General features: G+C 38.5%; 2 protein-coding genes across 4 annotated transcripts in view; one reads left to right on the top strand and one right to left on the bottom strand.

The window, feature by feature from the left end:
* Positions 1–6641, top strand: part of ABCB4 (ATP binding cassette subfamily B member 4) — a 79843-nt gene extending 73202 nt beyond the window's left edge. The window contains exon 28 of the mRNA XM_081244534.1: positions 4060–6641. Within this exon, the coding sequence (XP_081100660.1) occupies positions 4060–4263 (204 nt within the window). The 3' untranslated portion in view covers positions 4264–6641. The remainder of the gene's footprint in view (positions 1–4059) is intronic.
* Positions 6642–6758: 117 nt separating this feature from the next.
* The window catches only part of CROT (carnitine O-octanoyltransferase), a 71219-nt gene continuing 53637 nt past the window's right edge, over positions 6759–24340 (bottom strand). For all 3 annotated transcript variants that reach the window (XM_081244537.1, XM_081244539.1, XM_081244538.1), the window contains 4 exons: positions 23447–23525; positions 23265–23358; positions 23024–23143; positions 6759–9453 (listed from right to left, as the gene is read on the bottom strand). In XM_081244537.1, the coding sequence (XP_081100663.1) occupies positions 9333–9453; positions 23024–23143; positions 23265–23358; positions 23447–23525 (414 nt within the window). In that variant the 3' untranslated portion in view covers positions 6759–9332. The remainder of the gene's footprint in view (positions 9454–23023; positions 23144–23264; positions 23359–23446; positions 23526–24340) is intronic.

The raw sequence follows: 24340 nt of genomic DNA, 5'->3' as shown, positions 1-24340 counted from the left end.
TGGAAGAAATGGACAAATTCATAGAAAGGTATAACCTTCCAAGACTGAACCAGGAAGAAACAGAAAATATGAACAATCACAAGTAATGAAATTGAAACTGTGATTAAGAATCTTCCAACAAACAAAAGTCCAGGACCAGATGGCTTCACAAGTGAATTCTACCAAATATTTAGAGAAGAGATAACACCTATCCTTCTCAAACTCTTCCAAAAAATTGCAGAGGAAGGAACACTCCCAAACTCATTCTATGAGGCCACCAACACCCTGATACCAAAACTAGACCAAGATACTACAAAAAAAGAAAATTACAGACCAGTATCACTGGTGAATATAGATGCAAAAATCCTCAACAAAATACTAGCAAACAGAATCCAACAACACATTAAAAGGACAATACACCATGATCAAGTGGGATTTATCCCAGGGATGCAAGGATTCTTCAATATATGCAAATCAAACAATGTGATACACCATATTAACAAATTGAAGAATAAAAACCATATGATCATCTCAATAGATGCAGAAACAGCTTTTGAACAAAATTCAACACTCATTTATGATAAAAACTCTCCAGAAAGTGGGCACAGAGGGAACCTACCTCAACATAATAAAGGCCATATACAACAAACCCACAGCAAACATCATTCTCAATGGTGAAAAACTGAAAGCATTTCCTCTAAGGTCTGGAAGAAGACAAAGATGTCCACTCTCACCACTATTATTCAACATAGATTTAGAAGTACTAGCCACGGCAATCAGAGAAGAAAAAATAAATAAAAGGAATACAAATTGGAAAAGAAGTAGTAAAACTGTCACTGTCTGAAGATGACATGATACTATACATAGAGAATCCTAAAAATGCCACCAGAAAACTACTAGAGCTAATCAATGAATTCGGTAAAGTTTCAGGATACAAAATTAATGCACAGAAATCTCTTGCATTCCTATACACTAATGATGAAAAATCTGAAAGAGAAATTATGGAAACACTCCCATTTACCAATGCAACAAAAAGAATAAAATACCTAGGAATAAACCTACCTAAGGAGACAAAAGACCTGTATGCAGAAAACTATAAGACACTGATGAAAGAAATTAAAGATGATACCAACAGATGGAGAGATATACCATGTTCTTGGATTGTAAGAATCAATATTGTGAAAATGGCTATACTACCCAAAGCAATCTACAGATTCAATGCAATCCCTATCAAATTACCACTGGCATTTTTTATGGAACTAGAACAAATCATCTTAAAATTTGTATGGAGACACAAATGACCCCGAATAGCCAAAGCAGTCTTGAGGGAAAAAAACGGAGCTGGAGGAATCAGACTCCCTGACTTCGGACTATACTACAAAGCTACAGTAATCAAAACAATATGGTACTGGCACAAAAACAGAAACATAGAGCAATGGAACAAGATGGGAAGCCCAGAGATAAACCCACACACCTATGGTCAACTAATGTATGACAAAGGAGGCAAAGATATACAATGGAGCAAGACAGTCTCTTCAATAAGTGGTGCTGGGAAAGCTGGACAGCTACATATAAAACAATGAAATTAGAACACTCCCTAACACCATACACGAAAATAAACTCAAAATGGATTCGAGACCTAAATGTAAGACCAGAGACTATAAAACTCTTAGAGTAAAACATAGGAAGAACACTCTTTGACATAAATCACAGCAAGATTTTTTTTGATCCACCTCCTAAAGTAATGGAAATAAAAACAAAAATAAACAAATGGGACCTAATTAAACTTCAAAGCTTTTTCACAGCAAAGGAAACCATAAACAAGATGAAAAGACAACCCTCAGGGCCTTCCCTGGTGGCACAGTGGTTGAGAAGCTGCCTGCCAATGCAGGGGACATGGGTTCGAGCCCTGGTCTGGGAATATCCCACATGCCACAGAGCAACTGTGCCCATGAGCCACAACTACTCAGCCTGCGCGTCTGGAGCCTGTGCTCCACAACAAGAGAGGCTGCGATAATGAGGGGCCTGCGCGCCGCGATGGAGAGTGGCCCCCGCTTGCCACAACTAGAGAAAGCCCTCCCACAGAAACGAAGACCCAACACAGCCAAAAATAAATATACATTAAGACAACCCTCAGAATGGGAGAAAATATTTGCAAACGAATCCACGGACAAAGGATTAATCTCCAAAATATATAAACAGCTCATGCAGCTCAATATTAAAGGAAGAAACAACCCAATCCAAAAATGGGCAGGAGACCTAAATAGACATTTCTCCAAAGAAGACCTACAGATGGCCAAGAAGCATATGAAAAGCTGCTCAACATCTAATTATTAGAGAAATGAAAATCAAAACTACAATGAGGTATCACCTCACACCAGTTAGAATGGGCATCATCAGAAAATCTACAAACAACAAATGCTGGAGAGGGTGTGGACCAAAGGGAACCCTCTTGCACTGTTGGTGGGAATGTAAACTGATACAGCCACTATGGAGAACAGTATGGAGGTTCCTTAAGAAACTAAAAACAGAACTACCATATGATCCAGCAATCCCACTACTGGGCATAAACCCGAGAAAACCATAATTCAAAAAGACACATGCACCCCAATGTTCATTGCAGCACTATTTACAATAGCTAGGTCATGGAAGCAACCTAAATGCCCACTGACAGATGAATGGATAAAGAAGTTGTGGTATATATATACAATGGAATATTACTCAGCCATAAAAAGGAACAAAGTTGAGTCATTTGTTGAGACGTGGTTGGATCTAGAGACTGTCATACAGAGTGAAGTAAGTCAGAAAGAGAAAAACAAATATCGTATATTAACGCATGTATGTGGAATCTAGACTAATGGTACGGATGAGCCGGTTTGCAGGGCAGAAGTTGAGGCACAGATGTAGAGAACAAACATATGGACACCAAGGGGGGAAAGTGGTGTGTGGGGGGGATTGGGGTGGGGGTGTGATGAATTGGGCGATTGGGATTGACATATGGACACTGATGTGCAGAAAATTGATGACTAATAAGAACCTGCAGTATAAAAAAACAAACAAAACAACTAATACTAAACTTTCTTTGGGTTATTATTATGGAAATATGTTAATATAAATGTTTCAGACATTATATGAAATTTCTAAAAATCTTATATGTTCTGGTATAATGTTATAAGTAATAATTCTAGTTATTAGTATGGAAATATGTTAATATAAATGTTTCAGACATTACATGAAATTTCTAAAAATCTTGTATGTTCTGGTATAATGTTATAACTCATAATTCTAGTTATTACTTTAAAATGTATATCCCAGAAATAACTAAATTTCCTTGTCAATTGCATTATTATGAACTTTCATCAAATCTTTAACCGTGCTCATTTTTAAGTCTTTTGTCATTTACAGACAGTTCTGGGTGTACTCTGATGCTTTTGCAAATTTGTTCCTATAAAAGGGTTTCATCTTCAAGGAATTCATGGAAAAGACTCTGACAAGTACAGGTTTCTGGTAACTGACTATACTGCTTAAGTGAATGAGTAAGCATTTTCAGAACTCTAATGGAAAACTGATGAACTCATAAAAGTGCTAACAAAAGATCAAGATAAAAAAATTAATTACATGGGACTGAGTGAACTGATGAGGATTATAATTTTTGTGACTTTCTGTTTGAATTAAAAAAAATCCCACAAGGACTCAGAGGCAAAAAATATACAAATCAATTTTCACTGCAAAGTAAAGGAGCTGTTACAGTGGAGGATTACTGGACTGAATGTCAATATTATGACATAGTATGAGTGTGTTTCATGTTTGGTAATTGCAATCATTGTTGCTTTTGTTGTGGTCATCCATTTACAATGCTTGGTGTCAGTCTATTTATCTCTTGTAAAAATAAAATACAGTGTGTGTGTGTGGAAAAAAAAAGATGGATTATGTAAAAACATGCATAAAGCTAAAGATTCAAAATGAGACAAGAAAGGTAATTTTCTTTTGTACATATGGTAAAATATTTAGATTTCCTTTACAGTTAAAACTTATTTCTACAATTTTTAAGATAAGGCTTCTGTTTCGATTTATCAATAGATTGTCCAAGAAGCTCTGGACAAAGCCCGAGAAGGCCGTACCTGCATCGTGATCGCTCACCGCCTGTCCACCATTCAGAATGCAGACTTGATAGTGGTGATTGAGAACGGCAAAGTCAGGGAGCACGGCACACACCAGCAGCTGCTAGCACAGAGAGGCATCTATTTCTCTATGGTCAATGTCCAGGCTGGGACACAGAAGTGATGAACTCTTGTTATAGTGTATCTTAAAAATAAATTCAAATCATTCTACAACTTTTTCTGATTTAGAGACTTCTTTTCTAAGTCATCATAAAATATAGGTATATCTTATTCCATATCAATTTAGAACATCCAATTTGGGGTTGGATATTACAGCATTTGAAATGTAGGAGTTAAAAGTAACATCTGGCTTGATGAAGTATGAAAACAGCCTAGCTATGAGTTACCAAAAACATATGGAGAGAATATCACTCAACCATAAAAAAGAATGAAGTAACGCCATTTGCAGCAACATGGGTGGACCTAGAGATTATGATACTAAATGAAATAAATCAGAGAAAAATACCACATGCTATCACTTATATGTGGAATCTAAAAAAAATATATGATACAAATGAACTTATTTACAATACAGAAAAAGACTCAGAAAACAGACTTATGGCTAGCAGAAGGGAAAGGGGGGAGGGATAAATTTGGAATTTAAGATCAACAGGTATGCACTACTACATATAAAAATAAACAGCAAGGATCTACTGTATAGCACAGGGAACAATATTCAATATCTTGAAATAACCTATAATGGAAAAGAACCTGAAAAAATATATATATATATAAAACAGAATCACTTTGCTGTACACCTGAAACACTATAAATCAACCATACTTGAATAAAAAAATTTAAAAATCATATGGAGAAAGTAAAGAGCAAAGTTTAGGTATATAAAACTGTAGAATTAAGATTCAATGCAATCCCTAGCAAATTACCCAGGACATTTTTCACAGAACTAAAATAATCCTAAAATTCATATGAAACCATAAAAGACACAGAATTGCCAAAGCAATCCTGAAGAAAAAGAACAACCCAGGAGGCATAACCCTCTCAGACTTCAGAGAGTACTACACAGGTACAGTAATCAAAACAGCATGGAGGAACTTCCCTGGTGGGGCAGTGGTTAAGAATCCACCTGCCAATGCAGGGGACACGGGTTCAAGCCCTGGCCCAGGAAGATCCCACATGCCACAGAGCAACTAAGCCTGTGCGCCACAACTACTGAGCCTGCGCTATAGAGCCCACGAGCCACAGCTACTGAGCCCGTGCGCTTGGAGCCCATGCTCCGCAACAAGAGAAGCCACCACAATGAGAAGCCCACGCACCGCAACTGAGAGTAGCCCCCACCTGCCGCACCTAGAGAAAGCCCGCCTGCAGCAATGAAGACCCAACACAGCCAAAGATAAAAATAAATTAATTAATTTTTAAAAAAGTACTTAAATGTAAAGGTTTAAAAAAAAACAGCATGGTATTGGCACAAAAACAGATATATGGATCAATGAAACAGGACAGAGAGCCCAGAAATAAACCCACACACCTATGGTCAATTAACCTTTGACAAAGGAGGCAAGAATATACAATGGGAAAAAGTCTCTTCAGCAGGTGATGCTGGGAAAGCTGAACAGCCACATGTAAATCAATGAAGCTAGAACACACCTTCACACCATACACAAAAATAAACTCAAAATGGCCTAAAGACTTAAACATAAGACATGACACTATAAAACTCCGAGAAGAGATAATAGGCAAAACATTCTCTGACATAACTTGTACCAATGTTTTCTTAGGTCAGTCTCCCAAGGAAATAGAAATAAAAACAAAAATAAATGAATGGGACCCATTCAAACTTACAGGGTTTTGCACAGCAAAGTAAACTATAAACAAAATGAAAAGACAAGCTGCAGAATGGGAGAAAATATTTGCAAACAATGTGACCGACAACGGATTGATTTCCAAAATACACAAACAGCTCATACAACTTAACAACAACAAAAAAAACCTAATCGAAAAATGGGCAGAAGACCTAAACAGACATTTCTCCAAACAAGACATACAGATGGCCAACAGGTAAATGAAAAGATGCTCAATTTCACTAATTATCAGAGAAATGCAATTCAAAAGGACAATGAGGTATCACCTCACGCTGGTCAGAATGGCCATCATTAAAAAGTCTACAAATAACAAATGCTGGAGAGGGTGTGGAGAAAAGAGAACCCTCTTACATTGTTGGTGGGAATGTAAATTGGTACAGCCACTATGGAGAACAGTATGAAGGTTCCTCAGAAAACTAAAAATAGAGTTACCATATGATCCAGCAATCCTGCTCCTGGGCATATATCCAGACAAAACTCTAATCCAAAGAGATACATGCACCTCTACGTTCATAGCAGCACTATTCAAATAACCAAGACATGCAAGCAACCTAAATGTCCATTGACAAATGAATGGATAAAGAAGATGTGTAAGAGATATACAATGGAATACTACTCAACCATAAAAAAGAACAAAATAATGCCACTTGCAGCAACATGGATGCAACTAGATTATCATACTGAGTGAAGTAAGTCAGAAAGAGAAAGACATACCATTATGTTATCATTTATATGTGGAATCTAAAATATGACAAAAATGAACCTATCTATGAAAAAGAAACATAATCATGCACATAGAGAACAGACTGGTGGTTGCCAAGGCGGAGGGGGTTGGGGGAGGGTTGGAGTGGGAGGTTGGGGGTAGCAGATGTGAGCTTTTATATACACAATGGATAAACAACAAGGTTCTACTATACAGCACAGAGAACTATATTCAATGTCATGTGATAAACCATAATGGAAAAAAATATAACTGAATCACTTTGCTGTAGAGCAGAAATTAACATAGTAAATCAACCATACTTCAATTAAAAATTAATTAAATAAAACTATAGAATTCGAAGAAGCCACAGGCATAGGGAAAATTCTTATGGTCCTGATTCACTGGGTAGATGATAGGGTAGTTTGGGAACAATTTTCCTTGTTACAAAGTTCAAATATATTGTTCAATAGCATACTCTCTTCACTGGTAAATTTTCAAGTTATTCTATTAGAGAATTGAGGTTTTAAAAAAAGGAATGTATTCCCAGCTTTATCATCAAATTCCAAGAGAAAATGGAATTGTCCTTAGACAAGCTAACTGTAGGCACACATTTGTTCCATATAAAGCAAGAAAGAGGCATACTTTTTAAATGTTTAAAACACATTAATAAAAACTGTACATATTATCTCAGTGCAATTAGAAACATTTGAAAGAAACATCAATAAAATGCTGTTTCTATAGAACTGCATTACTTTTACAAATAGTTTTATTTTCCCAGAAGATTAATCCACTTCAACAAGAAGGAATATGTTTAGATGGAGACCAAAAAGAAATATTCTAGGGCTTCCCTGGTGGCGCAGTGGTTGAGAGTCCGCCTGCCGATGCAGGGGACACGGATTCGTGCCCCAGTCCGGGAGGATCCCACATGCCGCGAAGCAGCTAGGCCCGTGAGCCATGGCCGCTGAGCCTGCGCGTCCGGAGCCTGTGCTCCACAACGGGAGAGGCCGCAACAGTGAGAGGCCCGCGTACCGCAAAAAAACCAACCAACCAAACAAACAAACAAGAAAGATTCTAGGCAACCCTTGGAAGCTAACCACTCTGAAATGTTTTTTCCTTAATTTACTGCAGCAATAACCATTCTCACTGCTGTGACAGGTTGTTTAGGTCAGTAATCTATCCAAATCAGGTCTTCTATATGTAATAAATCATATACACCAAGGAATTTTTCAAATGTAACCATGTGTAGCAGTAGACTGAATTTCAGTTAACCAAGAGAGGAGTGGGGCAAAGGGTACGCTACCACAGTGACTCAAGGTGAGAATTCAACCTACTCTTATGTAATTATTCTCAAACTTGCCTGATAAGGATCATGGGGCATTTGCTCCTAGAAATTCTGACTCAGTAGGTGTGGGTAAGGCCCAGGAATCTCTTTGTAAAAAGCATTCCAGACGAGGCAGGTTAAATGTTAAAGCATGAGTGAAAAGAGGTTTCTCTGCAGGAGGTGATCAGCTTCTAAAATACCCAATTCTTTAGATATTATTTAAAAACAACCAAAGAAGCCTTACAACTTCTACCTTTCACTCTTGGAACATTCCCACTGCCCAGTATGAAGTCCAGGCTAGAATCCTGAATGATCAAAGACCATGCAGAGAGAGTCCCAGCCAGTAACTTACCAGGTGGTGTTGAGCCTGTCTCAGACTTCCCAGCCTCACCCAGCAGCCTGGTGATGGCAGCGGCGTAACTCACTCAGGCAAGACAGAAGCAGAGCCATCCAAATGGGCACAGTCAACTGACACAGTCATGAGAAATGATCATAGACAGTAGGTTTTGCATGGTTTACTACACAATACATAACTGACCAGAAAGTACAAGGTCAAACAGGAATGAAGCAATTACTAAAACACTAAACAAGAAGCTATATGATTTTGAGAATTTTATTTTCTGAGAATAGAAACTACAAAACAGAACAAAGGAAAAATAAATCCTGAGAATCTGATTTAGTATTTAGTCCTTTTAAAGTCACTGATTTTAAATATAAATGCTTTAATTTCATATTCACAAAACTAATTATAATAATATACTATAATAAATTTTTTTAGGGTTTTTCATGTATGTCAGAGGGTGTAAACCTCCTTACTACAACCGAATTCTTTTATCTGTTCAACATAAACTTTTTTTTAGACTAAATTGTAGTGGTCTTTCCCAAACATAGTAGACTTATATCCCTGTGGTGAATGTGGAATCATTGATTTCAGGGGAATTAGCATCCAATCATGTATTTCATATCCTTTGGCAACTAGAAAATGTTAAAGTGCTTGAAAGATAGAGTCTATGATGATGTTCAGAGAGAAGATTTATTACCTATACAGGTACCAACAAGGTATTTAAAAGTTAGATTTGCATTGTTAAAATCTGTAGATTTGCATTGTTGAGGCTAACTTTCAAGTTTGCATAGTTCTATAGTCATAATTTGCATTGCTGCTGCATCACAGGAAGCTTAAAAATATTTCTACTTTCTATGTCAGAATAAATTTAGAGAGCATAATTCTACTAATTTCTACATTCAACAAGTTTCCTTCAGTCAACATCCCTTCCTATCTCATCACCAACCCACTCCCGGCATCCAGTTTTATGATATGTTTTGTTAAGTGCTTACTAAATGATTAGTCTCTAAAGACGAGCAATGTCCATCAGTTGCATCATATCACTGAAAGCACGAAAAGTCTGCTGAACTAGCTTTTCTGCATCAGTCTCTGGACATGATTTCCAGGCTGTACAGGCCACAATAAACCTGTGAAGCACAAATAATAAATGATGAGGTACAACACAAAAATCAACACAAAAAGGCTCCAAATAGTGATGGTGAATAGAGCCATTACCTTTATTCCATCTGGCTGTTCACATATGAAATATGATTTATTGCTCACATTAGGTAAATGTAACCTGACACAATAGAAAGTATAGCCATATTTATATATAATGCTATGAACACTTAATTTACTGCGTGACTAGAGCCTAAGGACAAAAAGGAAACAAAAAACTAGCCAGAGCTCAAGAGTGCTCTGGGGTCAGGTCTTATTGTGTTTAACAAACTTACCTCTTCCCGTAAAAGACCTTTCCAACATGCCCCAAATGGAATGAGTTAGAATATGAATTCATGCCACTGTCTGCAATAAAACTTGACCTATTTTTTTTTTTTTTTTTTTTTTTTTGCGGTACGTGGGCCTCTCACTGTTGTGGCCTCTCCCGTTGCGGAGCACAGGCTCCGGACGCGCAGGCTCAGTGGCCATGGCTCACGGGCCCAGCCGCTCCGCGGCACATGGGATCCTCCCGGACCGGGGCACGAACCCGCGTCCCCTGCATCGGCAGGCGGACTCTCAACCACTGTGCCACCAGGGAAGCCCTATTATTTTTTTACTCTCTTCAAGCACTGTATTCTTCTTCTTTAAAAATAGGTCAAGTTGGGCTTCCCTGGTGGCGCAGTGGTTCAGAGTCCGCCTGCCGATGCAGGGGACGCGGGTTCGTGCCCCGGTCCGGGAGGATCCCATGTGCCGCGGAGCGGCTGGGCCCGTGAGCCATGGCCACTGAGCCTGCGCGTCCGGAGCCTGTGCTCCGCAACGGGAGAGGCCACAACAGTGAGAGGCCTGCGTACCGCAAAAATAATAATAATAATAATAATAATAATAAAATAGAGAAAGAAGGATAAGAGGAGAGAAAGGCTCTTGCTAGAAAAACCAGAGAGAAACTTTCCTGAAACCAAAATATGCCTTCCACCACCATATCCTTCTAGATCCTCCTGAAGAAGAAATCCCCTATCTGGCCGGTGATAAAAGTGGTCCCAAGAAGCTGAAACACACAGGAAAGAAGTGTGGCTTCTGGTGGGCTCAGAGCTGAAACCTCACTACTAACACTCTTGGAACGAGCCTTCCCCTTTCCAGACACACAAATTTTCTACAGCAAAACATGCATTATGCTCAAGTTAAAATCAAAATGTTGTGTAATGTAAAGCTTGTGGACGGCCATGCAATTTTCACATCACTAAAAATTAAGACTGGAAAGTATGTATCTTTGACATGTACTTTAAGCAGAACAAAATACAAACATGTTCTGGTCCAGTATATAATGATGAAACCAATGTTTGAGTGGATTATATTTGCTGAAAGATAGACAGCAACCTACAGAAAGTCCTGCCTTGTTTTCACATAGTGATTCATGATCAGTAGGCATTTTCTAGCTATGTTGTGCATACACTTCTCAAATATTTAGCAAGATCTAAGTATTTCTTTGCAAATAGTAACGATTTCTATTTATGTGTTAAATTTTTTTTAAATTCAGTTATATTTTTAAATTATAGAAAGAACAATCATTCCTACATGAACAATTCACAAAAGAATATACACAGATGCCAATAAACAAAGAGAAAATGTTTTGCTTCATAAGAATTCAGGTCAGGTTATTTTTCCCTATAAAATTTGTACAGACTGCTTTATAATGTCTAAAGCTGGCAATTATGTGATGAAATAAGGAAAGACATAATACTATCATTATTTGTAATGAGAAAAACTGGAAATAGTATGGAAGTGGTAAAATTATGAAATCCATAAGACTAGACATTCCTCAACCATTAAAATACCTCAAAGGATATTTAATGGCATTGGGAAATGCTTGAAGTAATATTAAGTGAGAGTGCAATTCACAAAAAGGACACTAAAATATTTACAATATGATCTAAATTTGTAATAATTACACACACACAATCTATGTTTATTATAGATTAGAAAGATAACAGTCTTATGTCTTATAATGGAAATGTTAACTTTGTTCCTATATTTTTCCATATTTTACAAATTTTTTTACATTGAGCATGCAGTACATTTAAAATAAAATGTTGCTCTCCCTCTTGCAAGAGCACTGGAATCACAACTAACTGCTGAACAATCATCGACAGGAAGACACTGAAACTCACCAAAAAATATACCCCACGTCCACAGACAGAGGAGAAGCCGCAGTGAGAAGGTAGCAGAGGCGCAATCACAATAAAATCAAATCCCAGAACCGCAAGGTGAGTGACTCACAGACTGGAGAACAATAATTCCAAAGAAGTCCACCCACTGGAGTGAAGGTTCTGAGCCCCATGTCAGGCTTCCCAATCTGGGGGTCTGGCAATGGGAGGAGGAATTCCCAGAGAATCAGACTTGAAGCCTAGTGGGATTTGATTGCAGGACTTTGACAGGACTGGGGGAAACAGAGGCTCCACTCTTGGAGGGCACACACAAAGTAGTGTGCGCATCAGGACCCAGGGGAAGGAGCAGTGACCCCATAGAAGACTGAACTAGACCTACCTGCTAGTGTTGGAGGGTCTCCTGAAGAGACGGGGGTGGCTGTGGCTCACCGGGAGGACAAGGACACTGGCAGCAGAAGTTCTGGGAAGCAGTCCTTGGTGTGAGCCCTTCCAGAGTCTGCCATTAGCCCCACCAAACAGCTGGGTAGCTCTAGGGCTGGGTTGCCTCAGGCCAAACAACAAACAGGGAGAGAACATAGCCCCACCCAACAGCAGACAAGCAGATTAAAGTTTTACTGACCTCTGCCCACCAGAGCAACACCCAGCTCTACACACCACCAGTCCCTCCCATCAGGAAGCTTGCACAAGCCTCTTAGATAGCTTCATCCACCAGAGGGCAGACAGCAGAAGCAAGAAGAACTACAATTCTGCAGCCTGTGGAACAAAAACCACATTCACAGAAAGACAGACAAAATGAAAAGGCAGAGGACTATGTACCAGATGAAGGAATAAGATAAACCCCAAGAAAAACAGCTAAATGAAGTGGAGATAGGCAACCTTCCAGAAAAGAATTCAGAATAATGACAGTGAAGTTGATCCAGGACCTCAGAAAAAGAATGGAGGCAAAGATCGAGAAGATGCAAGAAATGTTTAACAAAGACCTAGAAGAATTAAAGAACAAACAAACAGAGATGAACAATACAATAACTGAAATGAAAAATAAAAAATACACTAGAAGGAATCAACAGCAGAATAACTGAGGCAGAATAGATAATGACCTGGAAGACAGAATGGTGGAATTCACTGCCACAGGACAGAATAAAGAAAAAAGAATGAAAAGAAATGAAGACAGCCTAAGAGAACTCTGGGACAACATTAAACACAACAATTCACATTATAGAGGTCCCAGAAGGAGAAGAGAGAAAGGAGCTGAGAAAATATGTCAAGAGATTATAATGCAAAACTTCCCCAACATGGGAAAGGAAATAGCCACCCAAGTTCAGGGCACAGAGAGTCCCAGGCACGATAAACCCAAGGAGAAACATGGCAAGACACAGTAATCAAATTGGCAAAAATTAAAGACAAAAAAAAATTATTAAAAGCAACAAGGAAAAAATGACAAATAACATACAAGGGAACTTCCATAAGGTTAACAGTTGATTTCTCAGCAGAAGCTCTACAAGCCAGAAGGAAGTGGCACGATATATTTAAAGTGATGAAAGGGAAGAACCTACAACCAAGATTACTGTACCCAGCAAGGATCTCTTTCAGATTCGATGGAGAAATCAAAAGCTTTACAGACAAGCAAAAGCTAAGAGAATTCAGCACCACTAAGCCGGCTCTACAACAAATGTTAAAGGGACTTCTCAAAGTGGGAAACACAAGAGAAGAAAAGGACCTACAAAAACAAGCCAAAAACAATTATTAAGAAAACAGTAATAGGAACACACATATCAATAATTATCTTAAATGTGAATGCATTAAATGCTCCAACCAAAAGACACAGGCTCACTGAATGGATGCAAAAACAAGACCCATATATATGCTGTCTACAAGAGAGACGCACTTCAGACCTAGGGACACATACAGACTGAAAGTGAGGGGATGGATAAAGATATTCCATGCAAATGGAAATCAAAAGAAAGCTGGAGTAGCAATACTCATATCAGATAAAATAGACTTTAAAATAAAGAAGGCTGCAAGAGACAAGGAAGGACACTACATAATGATCAAGGGATCAATCCAAGAGGAAAATATAACAATTATAAATATATATGCACCTAACATAGGAGCACCTCAGTACATAAGGCAAATGCTAACAGCTATAAAAGAGTAAATTAACAGTAACAAAATACTAGTGGAGGACTTCAACACCTCACTTACACCAATGGATACATCATCCAGACAGAAAATTAAAAAGGAAACACAAGCTTTAAATGACACAACAGACCAGTTACATTTAATTGATATTTATAGGACATTCCATCCAAAAACAGCAGATTACACTTTCTTCTCGAATGCACACAGAACATTCTCCAGGATAGATCACATCTTGTGTCACAAATCAAGCCTCGGTAAATTTAAGAAAATTGAAATCATATCAAGCATCTTTTCTGACCACAACGCAATGAGATTAGAAATCAATTACAGGGAAAAAAACGTAAAAAACACAAACATGTGGAGGCTAAACAATACATTAATAAATAACCAAGAGATCACTGAAGACATCAAAGAGAAAATCACAAAATACCTCGAGATAAATGACAACGAAAACACGATGCCCCAAAACCTATGGGATGCAGCAAAGGCAGATCTAAGGGGGAAGTTTATAGCAATACAATCCTACCTCAAGAAACAAGAAAGTTCTCAAATAAACAATCTAACCTTACTCCTAAAGGAACTAGAGAAAGAAGAACAAACCAAACCCAAAGTTGGTAGAAGGAAAGAAATCATAAAGATCAGAGCAGAAATAAATGAAATAGAAACAAAGAAAACAATAGCAAATATCAATAAAACTAAAAGCTGGTTCTTTGAGAAGGTAAACAAAATTGACAAACCTTTAGCCAGACTCATCAAGGAAAAGAGGGAGAGGACTCAAATCAATAAAATTAGAAATGAAAAAAGGAGAAGTTACAACAGACACCGCAGAAATACAAAGCATCCTAAGAGACTACTACAAGCAACTCTATGCCAATAAAATGGACAACCTGGAAGAAACGGACAAACTTTTAGAAAAGTATAACCTTACAAGACTGACCAGGAAGAAACAGAAATTATGAACAGACCTATCACAAGTAATGAAATTGAAACTGTGATTAAGAATCATCCAATGAACAAAAGTCCAGGACCAGATGACTGCACAGGTGAAATCTACCAAGCATTTAGAGAAGAGCTAACACCCATCCTTCTCAAACTCTTCCAAAAAATTGCAGAGGAAGGAACACTCCTAAACTCATTCTACGAGCCACCAACACCCTGATACCAAAACTAGACAAAGATACTACTAAAAAAGAAAACTACCGACCAATATGACTGATGAATACAGATGCAAAAATCCTCAACAAAATACTAGCAAACACACTCCAACAACACATTAAAAGGATCATACATCATGATCAAGTGGGATTTATCCCAGGGATGCAAGGATTCTTCAACATACACAAATCAATCAATATGATACACCATATTAACAAATTGAAGAATAATAACCATATGATCATCTTAATAGATGCAGGAAAAGCTTTTGACAAAATTCAACACCTATTTATGATAAAAACTCTCTACAAAGTGGGCAGAGAGGGAACCTACCTAAACATAATAAAGGCCATGTATGACAAACCCGCAGCAAACATCATTCTCATGGTGAAAAACTGAAAGCATTTCCTCTAAGGTCAGGAACAAGACAAGGATGTCCACTCTTGCCACTATTATTCAACAGAGTTTTGGAAGTCCTAGCCATGGCAATCAGAGAAGAAAAAGAAATAAAAGGAATACAAATTGGAAAAGAAGAAGTAAAACTGTCACTGTTTGCAGATGATATGATACTGTACATAGATAATCCTAAAGATGCCACCAGAAAACTACTAGAGCTAATCAATGCATTTGGTAAAGTTGCAGGATACACAATTAATGCACAGAAATCTCTTGCATTCCTATACACTAACAATGAAAGATCAGAAAGAGAAATTAAGTAAAGAATCCCATTCACCATTGCAACAAAAGAATAAAATACCAAGGAATAAACCTACCTAAGGAGGTAAAAGACCTGTATGCAGTAAACTATAAGACAGTGATGAAAAAAGTCAAAGACGACAAACAGATGGAGAGACAGATACCATGTTTTTGGACTGGAAGAGTCAATATTGTGAAAATGACTATACTATCCAAAGCAATCTACAGATTCAATGCAATCCCTATCAAATTATCAGTGTCATTTTGTACAGAACTAGAACAAAAAATCTTAAAATTTGTATGAAGACACAAAAGAGCCTGAATAGCCAAAGCAATTTTGAGGGAAAAAAACGGAGCCGGAGGAATCAGACCTCCTGACTGCAGACTATACTACAAAGCTACAGTAATCAAGACAATATGGTGCTGGCACAAAAACAGAAATACAGATCAATGGAACAGGATAGAAAGCCCAGAGATAAACCCACGCACCTATGGTCAACTCATCTATGAGAAAGGAGGCAAGGATATACAATGGAGAAAAGACAGTCTCTTCAATAAGTGGTGCTGGGAAAACTGGACAGTTCATGTAAAAGGATGAAATTAGAACACTACCTAACACCATATACAAAAATAAACTCAAAATGGATTAAAGACCTAAATATAAGACTGGACACTATAAAACTCTTAGAGGAAAACATAGGAAGAATACTCTTTGACATAAATCACAGCAAGTCTTTTTTGACCCACCTCCCAGGGTAATGGAAATAAAAACAAAAATAAACAAGTGGGACCTAATGAAACTTAAAATTTGCAGAGCAAAGGAAACTAGAAACAAGATGAAAAGACAACTCTCAGAATGGGAGAAAATATTTGCAAATGAATCAACGGATAAAGGATTTTCTTCAAAATATATAAACAGTTCATGCAGCTCAATATTTAAAGAAAAAAAAAAAATCCAAAAATGGGCAGACCTTAGTAGACATTTCTCCGAAGAAGACATAAAGATGGCCAAGAGGCACATGAAAAGCTGCTAAACATCACTAATTATTAGAGAAATGCAAATCAAAACTATAGTGAGGTATCACCTCACATCAGTCAGAATGGGCATCATCAGAAAATCCATGAACAACAAATGGTGGTGAGGGTGTGGAGAATGCAACAGTGCATTCCCACCAAATGCACTGTTGGTGGGAATGTAAATTGATACAGCAGCCACTATGGAGAACAGTATGGAGGTTCCTTAAAAAACTAAAAATAGAATTACCATATGATCCAGCAATCCCACTACTGGGCGTACACCCAGAACAAAACCGTAATTCAAAAAAGACACATGCACCCCAATGTTCACTGCAGCACTATTTACAATAGCCAAGTCATGGAAGCAACCTAAATGCCCATCGACAGATGAATGGATAAAGATGTGGTACATATATACAATGGACTATTACTCAGCCATAGAAAGGAATGAAATTGTGTCATTTGTAGAGACGTGGATGGACCTAGAGACTGTCATACAGAGTAAGTCAGAAAGAGAAAAACAAATATCGTATATTAACGCATACATGTGGAATCTAGAAAAATGGTACAGATGAACTGGTTTGCAAGGCCGAAATAGACACACAGATGTAGAGAACAAACATATGGACACCAAGGGGGGGAAGGGGGGGGCGAGGGATGGGGGGATGAATTGGGAGATAGGGATTGACATATATACACTAATATGCATAAAATAGATAACTAATAAAAACCTACTGTATAAAAAAAGAAATAAAATAAAATTCAAAAAAAAATTATTGGCCGAATATCCACATGCCGGGTGTTCATTAATTCCTCTAACAAATAATTTCACTTCACAATAAACATGGCATTGTGGTTCTAAAAATAAAATAAAATGCAATTTCAAAAATAAACCAATATTCTTTTCAAGCTTAACAGTGAATGAAAAAATTCCTTTCAGAGAATTTCCATGTATTGTTATTTCATTTGAAAACTATTTTGGGTGTATACATAGTAATGACTCATAAATGTACACTTCGAGATCTGACCTCTTTTCTGAGCTCCAAACATATATCCAACTGCCTATTGGCATATTCTCTTGTATATAAATTTTTTTTTTTTTTTTTTTTTTTTTTTTTGCGGTACGCGGGCCTCTCACTGCTGTGGCCTCTCCCGTTGCGGAGCACAGGCTCCGGACACACAGGCTCCGTGGCCATGGCTCGCGGGCCCAGCCGCTCCGCGGCATGTGGGATCTTCCGGGATCGGGGCACGAACCCGTGTCCCCTGCATCGGCAGGCGGACTCTCAACCACTGCGCCACCAGGGAAGCCCTGTATATAAATTATAATAAATTTCTGCATTAGCAGAAATCTTGAAGTCACCATGTAGAAAACGAAATTGTTGATTCTACCCTAACATGGCTACTTACTTCTCCCCTAATTTTCTCCATCCCAGTAAGTGCCACCATCGGAATCGGCAATCCATCAGTAAATCTTACTGGTTCTACCTCCAAAATACCTCTCAAATACCTCCACTGCTCTCCACCCTCAGTATCAACTGCCTCGTTCAATGTATCATCCATGCTTCCTGATTTCCTTCATCTCATTCTTGCTCATAGTACTGTCCACCTAATTTATATTGCATGTAACAGCCAACGATCCTTTTCACATGTAAATAAAATGTACCTTTCACACTTAAAATTGGTAAAATGCTTTCCATTATTTTTAGGAGAAAATCCAGACTCCTTAGCATGTTACAAGGCCCTACATCAACTGACCACCGCAACCAAATCAGTATCTCCAGGAGTGCTGTTTTTAAAGTTCTCCAGGTGATTCTTGTGCACTCAGGGCTGAGAACACTGCCCTCCCTACCAGATTTAGCTCTTGTCTACCGCTCTTCAATCTCTTCTTCTACCACCCTCCCACTCAATTGTTAATGTATAGCTATAGTGCCTCTGTCCCTTAAAATTCCAACCTCTTCCCTACCCTCAGACCTGTATGCTTATGTTAAACAACAAAGTCATCGTGAAACGTTTACTGAGTGCAACATATTTATGAGGTATTGTTACAGAGCTGGGGATACAAAAACAAAGACCACGTTTGTGGGATTGTATTCTAGGAAGGAAAGATAGGTAACATGCAAATAAGTACATACATACACATACACACACACACACACACGGTGGTTAAAATGCAGCAGGTGTGTGTGGGGAAGGGGGAAAAATGCTATTTTAGATGGTTAGGGAAGGCCTCTCAGATGAGAGCAAATACTTATCTGAGATAAGGGAGTCATCCTTGCACGTATTTCAGGGAAGAAACTACTAAGCCGAGGAAATCATGACCGTGAAGGCCTTGACGAGGGCGCTTGCCTGGCACGTTCAAGGTACAAGGGAATCAGTGACAGCCTTCTAGGAGACAGGGTGAGAGGTAGATGAGACCTAGATCATGTAGGGTCTCTCAGGAGGACTTTGGATCTTACATGAGTGAAAGCAAAAGCCCTCGGAAGGTTCTGAGTAGGAGAACAATTCGAGTTGAGTTCCATTTGGCCATCAGGGCTACTGTGTAGAGAATGGTCTGTAGGGAAGGACAGGTGGAGGCAAGAAGACTGCAGAGAACTTGCTGCAGTGACCTAAGTGGGAGAAGACGGTGGCTCAGCCAGGGCGGGAGAGTTGGAGAGAGCAAGCAGGGATCAGATTCTGGAGAGCTGTTTTCCTGGCTATTCGTATGACAAATTCCTTCCCATCCTTAACATCTCAGTTTCATTATCCCTCCCTCAGACACCTTCCCTGACCACATACTATATAAAGCAGTGCTCCGTCTCTACCAGTTTTTCTCTATTACCACAACAATTTGATTATTTGCTCTACAACATTCATCACTATTTGCAGTTATCCTGCTTACTTGTTTGCTCTTGTTCCTGTTTCCCAAGTAGGAAATACTATCTTTAAGAGAGGGGTTTTGTCTGTCTTGTATCCTTAGCACCTAAAACAATCCTTGGCACATTTTAAGTTCTCATTAAATATTTCCTGAATAAGTGAATGGAAACTGTCCCAGGATCATTAAAAATACATTTTTCAAAAAGTCAAAGAGCTGAGGCATATCTGGCTTAAACTCTTATCACTGCATGCAATGTAACATCCACGACTTGTCAGAGAATATGTCAGAATCCTTAGTTATTCTCTGTATATGATGATGATTTTGGACCTGGTAAAGGATAAACATGGCTAATAAGATCCATGTTTAACTTTTATCATTCAACCTTTAATTTGTAGATTAACGTATAGAAACTGAATACTATGGGAATACATCATCTAAGACTTAGATGCCAACAAATACAAGCACCCCTGGTATGCAAAAATCACGCTTGACATGGAGACAGATGATAAAATTTTGAAAAAATAACACTGACTGTAAACTCTTTTAAAAAAGGAAAAATAGAAAAACAGTATCTTAGAAACTGAACTATGTCACACTTTTTTTAAAGAAGACAGAATTTATGAGAGGGAAGGGTCACTGCCAGAACAGTGGGCTGACTTCCTATTCCGAACATGTGCTATTAGTCAGTTTTTATAGCCAGAGAACAAAGGAATGGTCCCAGGTGAAAATTTCATTTACTGATTGGTCAAGGCATATATACCTTCCTTCTATAGAGTGGGACAGGGCAGATGCCTTTCCTTATTTGGGACAGGTCCCATCACCCAGGTGGGCTCAGGAATTTCATAACCATCGCAACACGGTGGGGAGGGTGATTAAGAGTCCAGTAGGCGGTGTGACGCTAAAACGTTTGCAGGCAGGGTCGTCCTTTGTCCTTGAAGCACCCTTGTCCTTGGAGCACCACAGCACGGAGTCTTGCTCACTGGACCACGAGGGAAGTCCCAGGAGGCTGATATTTAGAGAGGAAATTCCGGGGGAACATAGATGTTTAAAGGGAATTGCTGTGATGTTTGCCACGTGGTATGCAATGTCACTCTTCTTCCACACCTTCTCCAAAAAATCTTCAGTAAAACTTTATTGCTCCATCATGTACAGTAGGCTGGAACTGGTGTCCTAGCATTGCATTTACACACTGAATGCAGCCTCAGAGTGGACCAAGGGTGAGAGCTCTGGTTACCGTTGGGGGCCTTGCCACATCTGGCCACATCCGATTTAAAAAAATTTTTTAAACATCTTTATTGGAGTATAATTGCTTTACAATGGTGTGTTAGTTTCTGCTTTATAACAAAGTGAATCAGTTATACACATACATACGTCCCCATATCTCTTCCCTCTTGCATCTCCCTCCCTCCCACCCTCCCTATCTCACCCCTCTAGGTGGTCACAAAGCACTGAGCTGATCTCCCTGTGCTATGTGGCTGCTTCCCACTAGCTATCTATTTTACGTTTGGTAGTGTATCTATGTCCATGCCACTCTCTCACTTTGTCCCAGCTTAACCTTCCCCCACCCTGTATCCGCAAGTCCATTCTCTAGTAGGTCTGTGTCTTTATTCCCATCTTGCTCCTAGGTTCTTCATGACCATTTTTTTTTTATTCCATATATATGTGTTAGCATACGGTATTTGTTTTTCTCTTTCTGACTTACTTCACTCTGTATGACAGACTCTAGATCCATCCACCTCACTACAAATAACTCAGTTTCGTTTCTTTTTATGGCTGAGTAATATTCCATTGTATATATGTGCCACATCTTCTTTATCCATCCGTCGATGGACACTTAGGTTGCTTCCATGACCTGGCTATTGTAAATAGAGCTGCAATGAACATTTTTGTACATGACTCTTTTTGAATTATGGTTTTCTCAGGGTATATACCCAGTAGTGGGATTGCTGGGTCGTATGGTAGTTCTGTTTTTAGTTTTTTAAGGAACCTCCATACTGTTCTCCAAGTGGCTGTACCAATTTACATTCCCACCAACAGTGCAAGAGGGTTCCCTTTTCTCCACACCCTGTCCAGCATTTGTTTCTAGATTTTTGGACGATGGCCATCCTGACCGGTGTGAGATGATATCGCACTGTAGTTTTGATTTGCATTTCTCTAATGATTAATGATGTTGAGCATTCTTTCATGTGTTTGTTGGCAATCTGTATATCTTCTTTGGAGAAATGTCTATTTAGGTCTTCTGCCCATTTTTGGATTGGGTTGTTTGTTTTTTTGATATTGAGCTGCATGAGCTCCTTGTAAATTTTGGAGATTAATCCTTTGTGAGTTGTTTCATTGGCAAATATTTTCTCCCATTCTGAGGGTTGTCTTTTCATCTCGTTTATGGTTTCCTTTGCTGTGCAAAAGCTTTTAAGTTTCATTAGGTCCCATTTGTTTATTTTGTTTTTATTTCTATTTCTCTAGGAGGTGGGTCAAAAAGGATCTTGCTGTGATTTATGTCATAGAGTGTTCTGCCTGTGTTTTCTTCTAAGAGTTTGATAGTGTCTGGCTTTACATTTAGGTCTTTAATCCATTTTGAGTTTATTTTTGTGTATGGTGTTAGGGAGTGTTTTAAGTTCATTCTTTTACATGTAGCTGTCCAGTTTTCCCAGCACCACTTATTGAAGAGGCTGTCTTTTCTCCATTGTATATTCTTGCCTCCTTTATCAAAGATAAGGTGTCACGCATATTATTATTCCCATTTTTCACATTCCACCTGAAATGCCTCTAAGCCTGCTCTCTTCTTATTCATATGGTGCTATATGTGGCCCCATTATCTTAATTCCCAAGCTCTGACAGACCCCTGTGAAGAGACGGCCAGACTCTGTGAAAGGGGACTTTCTAAGCCTTTCTGTCAATTCGCTATTACCTTGTTCTCCACCTCTCTTTCCCCTACCAGGTTTTAGTATTTTCTTTCTCATTCTTCCCACAAATTTAAGTCAAACCCCATACAAGCAAAATGAAATGCATCTGAATTGGTAAAACATCCTTTTCTGAACACAAATTAATTTACCTTGTCTCTTGTCTTGGTCTCATTAGTATTGTCTATGACTGCACTAACCACCACGTATTTACAGACCATCAAATTTTATCTGAACTTGTCATCAAATACCTTGGGTAGAACAAATATGGTAATATGTGTACTGATTTTGGAGGATGATGATGACATGATCACTGAGTCAACCTGAAACAGTGCTCTGCACAAAACACCTAAAGGACTGATTTGACAAATGTCTCAAAAGCAGGAAAGAGAAACAAATACGCATTAAACGCCTAAGTGGTAAAAAAATAATTGCCCATGCAGCAAGTGACAGATGACAACACCATCAGAATCATAGTGTAGGGAAGACAAACAACAAAAGTGAGCACAGTTAAGAATAATAAAGATGTTAAAAAAATAAAATAAAATACTATTCTAAAAATAAAATTTATAGATGCAAATAAAATATACTAAACTAAAAAATTTTTTAAATTAAAAAATAAAAAGAGCAGCCTCACCTGTCATCTCTGATATGATAGAAAAATCCATATCCATTGTGTACCATGGGAACCACCACTCCCTGGACTCTTAAATAACCAATCAGACTTGTTGAGAGAACGAAGTTTCCACCTCCTCCACTGTATGGCACAAAGAAAGGATATTTTACTAGGCTTACAGAAGCTTACATTGTTTCTGAAAAGCTTTTAACATTCAGGAAGAAAGAAACTGATGAGGTTACAAAACACTACATTATATTACCTTCTGGAGAAAAGTGGGTCTGTAAAGAGTTCTGGAACAGGGAGACATTCCTCTTTTGCTATGAGTGAGAGACCTAACAAATGACGGTCAAATCCTGCAATAAAACCCCAAACCTGAAGTTAGAAAAATGTTTTCAGCACAAGAGAATTTTTTTTAAGTCAGAAAAAAACCAGTATAAGTACCTTTTCCAGTTGAACAATCTTTCATCATTTTATTATGTTTTGCAAAAGCTTCTAACATCCTGTGCTGCTGCTCAAAAAGCTGTGTTAAAAATCAAGAGATACTTCAATAACAAACTGTACAGAAACCAAACAAAAAACCTGAGCTCAAAGTAATCAGAATTTGGCAGGACTTCCCTTGGGGCACAGTGGTTAAGAATCCACCCGTCAGTGCAAGGGATACGGGTTTAAGCCCTGGTCCAGGAAGATCCCACATGCCGTGGAGCAACTAAGCCCGTGCGCCACAACTACTGAGCCTGCGCTCTAGGGCCCGCGAGCCACAACTACTGAGCCTGCGTGCTACAACTACTGAAGCCCGCATGCCTAGAGCCCATGCTCCGCAACAAGAGAAGCCACCGCAATGAGAAGCCCACACACCGCAACAAAGAGTAGCCCCCGCTTGTTGCAACTAGAGAAAGCCCGCACGCAGCAACAAAGACCCAACGCAGCCAAAAAATTCATTAATTAATTAATTTTAAAAAAAGTAATTAGAATTTGGGTAATTTTGGAGAGACATAAGACTCTGAGAAAGACCTTGAGATGTATAACTTTTCTGTCTTTTTCCTCACTTCTTCCACTGCCTTTATTTTTTTAATTTTTATTTTATATTGGAGTATAGTTGATGAAGATGTTGTGTTAGTTTCAGGTGTACAGCAAAGCGATATAGTTATACATATACATTTATCCATTCTTTTTCAGATTTTTTTTCCCATTTAGGTTATTATAGAATATTGAGCAGAGTTCCCTGTGCTATACAGTAGGTCCCTGTTGGTCATCTATTTTAAATATAGCAGTGTGTACACATCAATCCCAAACTTCCAATCTATCTACCCCCTTACCCTTACCCGCTTCCTCTCT

Source organism: Mesoplodon bidens, assembly GCF_964165515.1.
Source record: "Mesoplodon bidens genome assembly, chromosome: 9".
Lineage (NCBI taxonomy): Eukaryota > Metazoa > Chordata > Mammalia > Artiodactyla > Ziphiidae > Mesoplodon > Mesoplodon bidens.
Note: the sequence above shows the minus strand (reverse complement) of the source record. Positions and strands in the feature narration are given on the sequence as shown.